The 12,542-nt window shown below is 31.8% G+C and overlaps 1 protein-coding gene across 1 annotated transcript in view; it reads right to left on the bottom strand.

Annotated features, from left to right (window-relative positions):
• Sh (Potassium voltage-gated channel protein Shaker) overlaps positions 1–12,542 on the bottom strand; it is a 91,775-nt gene that overhangs the window by 17,150 nt on the left and 62,083 nt on the right. Inside the window, exons 5-6 of the mRNA XM_088226920.1 lie at positions 3,729–4,372; positions 451–580 (exon numbers count right to left, since the gene is read on the bottom strand). Coding sequence (XP_088083046.1) covers positions 451–580; positions 3,729–4,372 — 774 coding nt within the window. The remainder of the gene's footprint in view (positions 1–450; positions 581–3,728; positions 4,373–12,542) is intronic.

Consider the following 12,542-nt stretch of genomic DNA (forward strand, 5'->3'; position numbering starts at 1 on the left):
TTTTCTTATTATCATAATATTAATAATTCATTGATTTGATAAAGGGTAAAAAAAAATTGATCATTGACACATTTATAAAATAACATACACATAGTTAACATGTATGCAAAAATTAGGAAATATATATAATATATTAATCAATTAAAAAAATATATACGAGTATATAGGTACCTAGGAAATTGTTTCAGTTTTTATTGGAAAACTATTAAATTCATTAATTTATTTAACACATGAAATATTTTTAATTATTGAAATATATGCTTGAAATGAGCCTACTTGTTAAGTTCTTAAAAATACAAGTATTATGCACAAGATAAGCATGAACAATAAAAATAAAATATGTCTAAACCACAATATTTAAACATTTGGATTGATTAATAATGAGATAATCAAAGCTAGTGTGGTGTGTTATGAGTTTGGGTAAGAATTATTATCACAAGTGCATCATACGTCATGTCTCCGTAGCCCACAGTGGTCATTGTGACGACGGCCCACCAAAAAGCGTCAGGAATCGACTTGAAGAACGAATTCTCACTGCCGGCTTCAGCGAAGTACACGGCAGATGAAAACAGCACCACACCTACAAGAATAAACCAGACGAATATAGCCTGACGCTGTAAGTACGGGGATGGGTGTTCGAGGGGTCCCGCATGTGGAGGCTGGCGATCCTTCCCCGTCCTTAGAGCGGCCAGACTGCACACGACATTTACACACAATTTAACAACGATTAGTGCTTAGTTGGACAGTGTCAGGTCACATCGGCGAGTTTAAATCCTTCGAGAAGTTTCCACAGTGATATAATACAAACTTTTATAAAATAGAGAGTAGGTTTCATCTAACATTATACATTTTGGATTTTAAAAAGACTTCTGTTATTGTAACTTCTGAACAATTTTCGCTACCCCGATGCCACTTGTATAGGACGAGCGTCAAAATAAGATGCGCGGAAAGAAATACGAGTTAGGAATCAGCCATTGAATTGTCGATAAACAAAACCATCATTGCGTAAAAAGCTGATAAATAATTGAAATCGCTAATGACTAATTTTACATTTAATTGCACTACAGCAAGCTAGGCAGCCCAATGACACTCATAGTTGAGAAAATAATATTTATTTAGTGAGATCTAGTTGAGAATTTAATTCGGAGCCTATGTACGCGAGGCAAGAGGCAGGAGGCTTAGCCATTAGATCTCGGAAGCCGCCATTAAACTTCGGTTCACAATTATCGTTAATCGACAGTTTTTAGAGTTTGTGTCCGCGATATGTGTCTATTTCTCTTTCCGCGCATCTTCTTACGACGGTCGGCCCATTTACACGAGCTCCCTTCGTCCAATGTCCCGCTACAGTAAACCTACAGAAGGGAAAGCGAATGTCACAACACAGAGTTGGTGTCGCGTTGGTGTGTTACCTCATGTCTCCATAGCCCACGGTCGTCATGGTGACCACGGCCCACCAAAATGCGGACGGAATACTTTTGAAGAAACTCAACTCAGAGCCGGCTTCGGCGAAGTATACGGCACTTGAGAATAACACTACGCCTGAAACATTTGCCTCGCAAGCTTCACAAGAATCCTCGATATCGGTTCATGTTAGCTCGTCAAAGAACATACATAAATATACAAGTAATTAAATACAACAATTTAATGTAAAGTAATATATCATACTTTTCCTACATATTTTTGGCTTAAATTCACAATGTAGCTTATTATAAATGGATAAAACACAATTGTATAAAGATTTCTATCTTTCAATTAAATTATAATTTATATTCACTTCATTATAGCAGTATATATTTTATTTGAAATACTCAAATGTTTGCTAAAGGGCCCTTCCAGCATTCAATTAATTGAACATTATGTCAGATTGTCTTTATTGAAAAATAAATCTTTTCAAAAAATATTTTAATTGATGTTGTATAACAACGAGACACTTTTTATAAAAAAACAATCCAAGTTTGAACATTTTCGATAATATTCTGTTTCTGATTTTGTCTTCACTTTTGTATTTTTATGAAATGTTATTTTTCTGTTACAAAAACTTCCATGATTTGCACCCCGCGCACATATTTCAATGAAATCATATTTTTATTGTTGAATAGACTGCTGTTTCTTTGCATTCATCTTCCATTAGAATTCTTACGTTTTCTGATCTCTATGAAATCTGAATATACATTTAATATTTTTACTGGGCGAAAATCCACATCGGAATAGGTATGATAAAACATCGGATTGGAATTTTACTGTTGTATTTATTTGAGTATTTTTCAAATATTCTTCCTCAAAAGAATGTTGGCGTTAGAAAATAGTTCACAGGATATCATAAAGCTGAGTCGAAATGTATAATTTTCTATTTTGGTCGACAAGACGGAGTTCTCTAGTTGATATTTCAGTTTTATTTTATTGGCCTAAGAATTTCAGACCTTCAAATCCAATTCGGACTTTATTGGAACATTAATGAGTGGGATATTTATGACTTTGTAGTTTGTAAACTTTAGCATTAATTTTATCTTTCTACTGGCCTTCTAAATGTGTCGAATAGTAACTTCGAGCATACAGTTGTTCAAAGTGACATGTAACACGTCCATCAAACTTTTGCCGTTTGCTTAAAAGGCGGCATTATTGAGTTTCTCGGTAATTATTATCATATAAAATAATAAAACCAATGTTTGATACCCCTGATCTACTGAAATTGATTTCATTCTATGTACCACCTAGATTAAGCAGAATATCTACAATATTTTATTGTCAAAATTCTCGAACGGTAGCTCAATATAACTCACCTATTGTTAGATTACAGAATACCGGGAATGAATATGCATCACATTTTGATATATTTAGTTTATCTCTGCCTAACTTAAAAAAATAAAGTGACCAACATATTTTTATCAAAAAGAGCAAATCATCTTCAGAAGATTGGGTTGGAATAGTTATAATTTGATTGATTAATGTATTTTGTTATTGTATAATTTCTTTAAAATATGTATGTATTTCAAGTAATTAATAATGTGTACAGTACGAGTATATTAATATTTCATACTCGATTTTTTTTATTTTTAATATTTTTATTTCTAAGCACTCTTTATACCACATATATGTAAATGGCAGAAATGCCGTATATAAATAAATAAATAAATATGGTAATTAAACTGACGCCTAAGAAACTCATTGCAATTCATTTCCATTACTAATTCACAAACTGTCAATGTCAAGCAAGATATTGATTAGGTACATGTTAACTGTAATATCAGCTATGAAAGTTTAAAAGGTACATTTAAAAAATAAATAAATGAATATTGTTGCATTCTTTGCGCATTATTACTCTGAAGTTGTATCAATATCTGCTATTGTTGCCCACATAAAGTAGAAAATTGTTGATTTGCATTAATATAATTAAGTATGCAATTTTAATATTTCGTTCACTCAATCTGAGGTAGGTGCCATATTAAACAGGTACAGTTTTTTTATTTATTTGTATCAGAACTGTTTAACACAAATTATGCCTAAGGACATAAATATATTAATTATCTGTTGTCCTTATTCCAGCTGTGAACATAGGGCCATCGTTGCGTTTACCACTTGTCCCTATCCTGTGTCATGAGTCATCACCGCACATTTTGGCCTGGAGAATTTTCGGTCTTTCGACACTTCTTCAGCTCATGTAAGGCGGGATAACTTTGTACCTAGTATATTTGATAGAATCAACAAGAAAAATAGCTTTTGTAACTCACCTATGAATAGGAAGAAAATAAGCAGTCCCAGTTCACGCATCGAAGCCTTCAGAGTACGTCCCAGGATCTGAAGTCCCTTTGAATGCCTGGACAGCTTGAAGATCCTGAACACCCTGACTAAACGGATGACGCGAAGGATGGCGAGGCTCATGGCCTGGTTGGTCGACTTGTCCTGTGGACTTACAGGAGCCTTGGGTAGGTTCATTGTGTCCTCCTCTTCGGCCACAACGGTAGCGAGGGTGATGAAGTAAGGGATGATGGCAATGATGTCGATGATATTCATTACGTCTCTGAAGAAGTTCAGCTTATTGGGACACGCCAAAAAGCGGACGGCCAGTTCAAACGTGAACCAGATGATGCAGATAGTTTCTATCAAGAAGAACGGGTCTGTTATGTCAGGGACCTCGTCTTCTTCTATTTTTGTGCCGTTGGTCGTAGTGTTAAAGACCTTGTAGTGCTTGAACTCCGGCAGAGTCTCGAGACAGAATATGACTATGGAGAGTAGGATGACAAACACTGATATGATGGCCACAACTCGAGCGGCTTGCGAACTTTCCGGGTACTCGAATAGTAGCCACACCTTCCTCTGGTTCTCGTTAGATGGTAATGGTTTTTCTTCTTCTTTAATGAAGCCTTCATCCTCTCTGAAACAAAAAAGAAAAAAACATGAAGTTAACCTGATAATGCTCGCAAGTCGAAAATGGAACCACTGGATTTGACTTATAATTGACGCAAACGCCTGTCTACAAACATTTGGAGATGCTCAAAGTATTGTTAGTAAAACAAATAACTGACATAAAAGAAATAAATAAAAAAATACTGTTTTTAGGCGTGTGATGAATCTTCAGTGTCAGCTCTTTTAGTTAAGGAAATGTGGATGTTAAAACAAAGGCAGAATAGCGAATGTTACACAATATGTAACGTAGCCATTTAAACCAGCCAATGGCAGGTCATACACCCTTTAAATGCCTTGACTTCTATGTTCCTTTCTCAAAAATGTTTTTCCTCTCAAAAATTTAGTAAGAACTTATCATCAGCTTTTATTTATAAAATAGTAAAAAAAACATTCCATTCATAATCCACCATGTAAAACATTTAATTTGGCTTCGTATTGTAATGGTCAGTACGCTTGTAGACCATGCAAGAGGTTTCGGGTTCGATTCCCAACATGGTTAATATGAAATATTTATTTAAAGGGGTGTTTTTACACAAGCATATTTTATCGTCCCTGGACTGCTACCTGAAGTGTAAGACTGATTATCTTACCTTCACGTAACAAAAAATATTAAGATACGCTGCAATTGGTATACCGATGCAATGGCCTATGCACCATTAGGTGTGGAAAGGAAATGGTGATAATGATTAAGTTTTAAATTTATAAATAATGCGAGTATATGCTGAATTTCAAAGAATTGTTTAATTTTCTCATTACAAGCAAAGAAAATCAACACAATATTAAATAAGACTTGTGACGCATAATAAATAAAAAAATAATGCAGTAGTCAGATAAATACACGCTATCAAAAAAAGTTAATAAACGTTTGATAAAAAGTTACTGAAAAGTTTTGAAGAACTGATTTACGATTTCATGTCACTAAATGATTTCAAATAACCATTTATCTATTTTTCTGCATCTACCGTCTTTTGAAGCGTACCCGTCTCTTCATCAGGGCACCAATTAAACTAACTCGCAAATCCTACTATACCTCTTTACCGTAATAGTTGCACAAAAACATTAAAGGAAAAAAAAAACGAAATTCAAGCAGAAGGTTAAGAAATATATGTTAAATAAAATATATGTGCATTGTAATTATTAGATCACTTATAAGAATATGTTTATGTGATTCAAAATAAATAAAACATGAATAATAACAAAAATATAAAATCAACGTGCTGATATGACACATGCTTTCAGTAGCGAAACACTAACGCATACTGATTAAAATGTTTCATTTTGGGGGAAAGAGTTAAAAAAAAGGAGAAGGAGGAAGGGAGGAGAATAAGTGTACTAGGTACAATGGAACATCGTTACGTGAGATTTGAAAATATAATGTCCCTTTAATCAATAACTAAATAACCTTTCAATATTGCCCATTATACGGTGTTTCATTGAAATGGTAACCTAATACCCAGTAAACCCATGCCCCTCCCTTCCTCCCCTCACCTTTTTTAAAACTGATTCTCTTACAACAACAATCATTTTCATAAATTATAATTAATGCACGTAAGTGATAGCCACTAAAAGCATTTGTCGTATCAGAACGTACGTTGTATATTTTGTGCCACTACTATGGTGTTTAAAGGGATTTGAATGCTAGTTTGATTGGCGTCCTGACGAAGAGACCGGTACGTTTGGATGACACAGAAAAGTTGCGAAGTGGTTGTAAAATATTATTAAATAAAACGTTTGATCACAAAGCTAATGCTTTAAACATCAAAATGTAATTTACCTACTTTTTTACTAGTAGATAACGTTTCTTGAAATTTAGACTAAATTGAGGTACATTGGTACTTATATAAAGAGAAATTTTAATGGTTTTTGAATTAAATATATATGTTCTTATGATTTTAAAAACATGAATTATTTTGGGTTTAAAAAATAAGTACAACCATTTCAAATCACACAAGTTGGTGAAAAAATGTTTTTAATTTGTGGCGGCGTTAGTGCTATATTTAAATGTCTTTTGATTTCCAATTTTCACAATTTATTAATTTTTTTTTTGAAGTTTTTAATCTTCCAATTGTTAAATAAAACATTAAGAAAAAAAAATCAGGTTGCACAAAACATCCTCAGGAAGGTTTATTCAGTAATTGCCAAAAAATAAATAAAGTTCTTCAGTACATTTGCCAAATTAATCCTGTTGCATTTATTTAATCGTGCAGGGTATAGTTTATTTACATTCTACATTCTACATTTTATCTTATACTCACTCAAAGCTAGGTCAAAGAAACTTTACCTATTTGCTTTCCTTCCATACTTATATTTGCTTGTTATATATCTTTATATTTAGATGTTTTTTCTTTACATATTTTAACATTATTTTATTTAGTACTCATTGTTATTTGGCACATTATTTATTACTTTAATTTCTTACAATGGGTGAGTTGATAGAAACCATGTTCAAGTAATCATTTCAACTGTGTTTTTGTATTATTTTCTATTGACTCCAATGAGACTTTTATTTTGAATATTTGATTATGTATGTAACTAAATTTGCATAATTTATATTTCAATATTTTTATCAGATCATTTTTTTATGACATTTTCTTTGGAATTTGATTATTCATTAAATATAGTTTGTTTTTCAGGATTGTAACTCTATTGCAAAATATGTTATTATAATTTTACAATGTATTTTTTATAGTTAACTAGCTGAACCCGGCCACGCTTCACTAAGGCTTTGTCTTATATTAATTATCAGGGGTGTAAATAAAAATAGTCTAGCAACTATGCATTTACCGAGAAAGAACATTGCTTAATTGAATGTCTTTTTTTGCGTTGCTGTGCCTATGCTATGGAATTTGAGGAAAGAAAATTGAAACTTTCGAAAAAAATTATAAAATGGATGCACTGTGTAGAATTGTCATTCAGTACTTATTAATTACAAAAAAATATGAGTCAATTCAATACGCATAGCATGTTCCAATTCTGCTAAAATGTTATGTTTGGTAAAAATTTTGAGTCAATCAATTGATTACTTTCCGAGATAAATAATAATGAAATAAATATGACTGTGTCGTAAAAGTGTGTAAAAACGGTCCGGATAAAAAGAAAAAAACTTTTCATAGATATCTACGAGTAGGTGCCAAAGTATTTAATTATGATTGAATTCCAAAACATAAAATGATAAAATTTTCAAATATAGAATTCTTTTGCAATTGTCAAACTCTGGACAACTAACCGTCAGTGGTGCATTCTGTGTAAGAATCCGTTTTTCAAAAATGTATAAAATACTCGTATCAGTTGAAATTACTTAAGCTTTACTAAAAATCGATTAAAATAAGTTAACATGTAGAAATCAAGAAATCGTAAGGAAATTAATCGATTTGGTATCCATTAAACATAATTTATGTTGGTAAACGTTCAAATAAAATAAAAATTGATGCACAAAAAATACAACATTCTCTGTTTTTTATGGAATATGCATTTTAGTTGAATGCAACTCTGGAAGATAGATAAAAAACACATTTTCGCTCATAACATAACTATTCTGATAAACACATTGAAAATATTATTATTCACAAACCTAAGTCCCGTGAATTGGGTTATTTTACAAAAAACCGCAAACAAATCGGTCCGCTAGTTATCGAGTCTATAAAAGACAAACTTTCATTAACTTATTTTTATATTTAAAGATTTGTTATGGCTTAACACCGGCACAGTCTAAAAAGCTTTAAAAAATTCATGAATATGTGAACGATTGTCATTTTGAATAATTAAATGTTCTAATTATAAATATTTTACCTATAAATAAAATGTTTTTTGCAATAATAAATGTTTTCTATCACACTATTTAAATAATGCGTATCAAACGTACAGCCAAGTACAAAAGATAAAAACATATAGAATGTTTCCAATGAGCTTTATATAAAACCAAGATGGTTGATAATATTCCTAGAAACGCATCATTATTCACTACTTGATCTGTTGGATATCAAGTCTCCATAGACCTTGTTAGAGCAATAGTAAAACGTTATAATAATATCTAATATAATAAAATAAGGGTAAAAATACACTTATCTTTAGTACACATCTTGACGTGGCTCTAGAAAAGTGATATTATAAGTTTTCTCAAAAATGGTTGAAGATATAGTAAAATGTAAGTATTATTTAAAAAAAAAATGAATAACACATTTAATTCACAGGCGATTTCTAAGCCTTTCGAAAAGAAAACTGGCTTTATTTTATTTTTACGTGAAATCGCCTTTAAAATTACATTTATATGCTCTAAAGGCTTGTTTTAAACACATACAATAAATTAAAAAAGTAAAAGAGAAAATAAATTTATTTTAAAATGTTTCTTAAGAAGTATTTTTGATTTAGATAACTTTATAAAATTTCCCAAAGAGTTTTGGAAAAGCTAATCTACGACCAAACATTATAACAATATTATTTTATTGGTGATTTTACACTTTTACTTTGAATGATTCTGTACAAAAGTAGGATAAAATAATGTAGTGGAGATCGAAGCACTCGGATAAACATTATCAGGTTGCCAACACTAAAACGTTCTTTTCAGTTATAAAACCTGATACGAACCTAACTTCACTCTGTACGAGGTTCTAAATGACACTTGAAAAGACATTGCTCGCTGCATTTATTTTCTTCTCCATCTTTCGTTTCACCTGCACGCAGAGCTCTTAGCCATTTTAAAATATATTATTGTGAATTTATTTTGATAAATTGAATGGTGATAAAGTGTGTTACTTATAGTTATAAATATTTCAAATCTAATCCGTGTTAATCTTTATGTAGCGGAGAGCGAATTTTCATGTTGCTAAGATGGGAACGCCCTTTTCTCACGTTTTTCTCACATTTTTTTATCACGGCGGGGTCACCATTTATATTTTATCGATTTGCGACTGCGGATTATTATAAAGTTCAAAGTCAAAAAATTACACGAACATCACACACATTTTCTGGATCAACTAAGGAAATATTATTTTTTTACTTTAATATTACTTCTCGAATGTTATTTTTTGATTGTAGGTAGGTACTCTTAATCCTTGTGGTAATTGATTCAATTGTTTAAAATATATGTGTTGCAAGGATTAAGTACCAAATTTTGTTAACTTTACATGTCCTATGAAAGTTTATGTAGATTGATAAAGAATAAAATATATAAAAAGAAATTACGATAACAATCGCTCCCCATCAGCTTTTTCTGTGCCTATAAGGGGATTTGAACATTTGACAATCATGAATTCGTTTGTTTATTAAAACAATAATATATTTATATAATAATAACTATGCATGTTCTTAAATGCTCATTCAAACACTTTTGCTCTTTAAAATTTTAGAAAAAAATTATTCGTGAAGGTACATTTAAAATTATCATTTTTATCTATTTATATGTATAAAAGGTAATGTTAAAATGTGTGTCTTCAATGTAATAATATACTAATTAACTATTGTACTGATTTAAGTGCATTTTTTTCCAAAACAAAAAGCTTTGCCCTAAATATTTTGATAGCTAAAATCTTCAATATTATCAGTAGAATAAAAAGTGGGAACCAATATTTTTATTTATCAATCCACCAGGTGTACACTCGACGAGAATGCAAACACTAAAAAAATTTTTTTTTTTTACGCCTCCACTTGTTTGCGAGTGATTTTGGGCACTAAAAAAAAAAAAATAAAAAATAAAAAAATTGGGTTGATATTATTTTTTTGCATATAAAAAACTTTTTATTTTCATGATTACAAACATCATTCTTTTTTATGGATCCCAATCATATTCTTTCCACAAATTCCATATTATTTCTACCAATCATTTATTTTCACTGGAAAATAGATAACACTAAAATAGTTTTAACTGACATTTAATACATTTTTGAAAATGGCATTCCTGAATCAAGTGTTCCCCTGTTTTTGAGAAAAGAAGAGTTTGACATTTGCATAAATTTTTTTAAATTTTAAATGAATTTTTTTAAGTTTTGGATTTCAATCAGAAACAAGTACCTAGGTACCAATGAAAAGTTACATCATCTTTGTTATGTTTATCTGAATGCTTTTTACACGCTTTCATGACACAGTCAGGCATTTTGGTTTCAAGTCAAATGTCAAGCTCACACCAAACCCCAGCTTGTGGTTAAAGAACGACCAAATATGCGTTGGGCATGACTGAACAATAAGGCATGAGTCAAGTGTCATTATTTTAGAGTGCTTGGGTTGAATCTGAGTATTAATAGGGCAATTAAGGATATTAATATGGTTATATAAAAGTAAAATTTAACGTTAACTTAACTTACAAACTTAACTTTAACAAATTTTCGACGGTGTTCATTTAATCTATAAATACGTGTATGTACTCACATTTAGCATTTGTAAAGCATTGACGGGTTCATTTTGTAAGACATAAAAGACCAGTGATACTTGTCGTTTAAGTAGTATTTAAATATGTAGATGAGAAGTCTCATTTGCACTTCGTTCATGCAAACATATATAGTTTAGATATCAGCTAGTTTTCGATTTTTATTGAAAAGGCAAAAACTTCAAAACCACCTGGTAAAAGACCTTTATTATGTCCAGTATTTTCAAGATCTATGTTATTTCAGCATACATGCGTTTAAAATGCTTCTTAAAAAAATATAATGAATATAAAAAGATAATGAAAAAAAGACACAAAATAAGTAGGTAAAAATAGACATGTTAAGAAATTTAAGAACGACGTAAAAAATCAATGAAAAAAAATGAAGGCAAAAATAATTTACCCGTAATCATTTATACTAACTAGATCAACTTCATTACATACCGAATTACTGTTTCTTGGATCCGGTCAGAAGTATTGTTACCATTCTACCCCTGTCCGCATGCAATGGTGCATAGTGCACTGCACTGACGCTTCAATTGCAGCGTATCTAGATAATTTTAATGCACGGAAAATAAGGTGATTGACCGCAGAACAACATTTTAAATCAATATTTTATACCTTCCCAAAAATCGAACCGGGGACCTTAAGCGTGGTAGGCGAACGCGCTAACTACTATTAATACAAGGTGGATGTATCCCCACTCAATTATCTTTTTCGAGTTTTTTTCTTGAGAGCAGCCATCAAGTTGAAAGCACTCGCCCAGGATTCTGGTTCTATTTCACACACATAACTGTAGTCTTAATTCACCTGGATGCAGAGGGTATTAATATTTTTCTGTTGTTCTGTGTGATACAACAACTCTCATCCATGAAATCAACTCGATGTAACTTCGTGATATATTACATTATATAGATTACTTTAATACATAACTCATCATCACTGGGCATAACCTGTGTTGAGGCAAACATTTACATTATGTTCTAGATACTGTAGTCGATATTCATAATAATATATGTGCATACATACACGATAACTGTATGAAAAAACTAAAAGATTTAAGAAAGGGAGCAAAAATGAGTGGTCTGTTAACTGTCTTCTGTATGCGGATGATGCCGTGCTTCTTGCTAGCAGCAAAGAAGACCTTCAATTCTTGGTAACAAAAGTCTACGATGTATGCAAGAAAAGCGATTTGCTTATGAATGATGATAAATCGAAAGTGATGGTTTTTGAAAGGGATGAAAATATAACTCAATGTGAGATCAGCGTGAACGGAGATATTCTGAATCAGGTAGAAGAATTAGACGGAAAGGCCGAGAAAGATATTGAATGAGGGTGAGTGCCGGGAACAGGGTGAACGGGCACTAAAATCTAATTTGGCAAATAAATGTTTATTGCAGGAGGCTAAACTAGCAGTTCACAACGGAGTTCTAGTGCCAACTCTAATGTATGGGAGCGAAGTATGGAATTGGAAAAAATGATGATGAAAGTAGGTTGAATGCTGTCAAAATGCGATCCCTCAGGCGAAAGTGTGGTAAAACGATATATGATAGGTGCACAAATGTCGAGATCCGTGAAGTGTGTAAGGCTGAGACATGCATTATTGACAGAATCAAGAAAGGGGTGATGCGTTGGTTTGGACATGTAGAGCGAATGGACAGCGAAAGAACGGCTAAAAGGATCTACGATGCAAATGTTGATGGATGCAGAAAACGAGGAAGACCGAGAAAGACATGGCACGATCAAGTCTATCAAATACTTGAAGATGAACATGTCAAAAGTA

This window comes from Micrasema longulum, unplaced genomic scaffold (assembly GCF_059751315.1).
Source record: "Micrasema longulum isolate JH-2025_06_02 unplaced genomic scaffold, ASM5975131v1 h1tg000477l, whole genome shotgun sequence".
Taxonomy (NCBI): Eukaryota; Metazoa; Arthropoda; class Insecta; order Trichoptera; family Brachycentridae; genus Micrasema; species Micrasema longulum.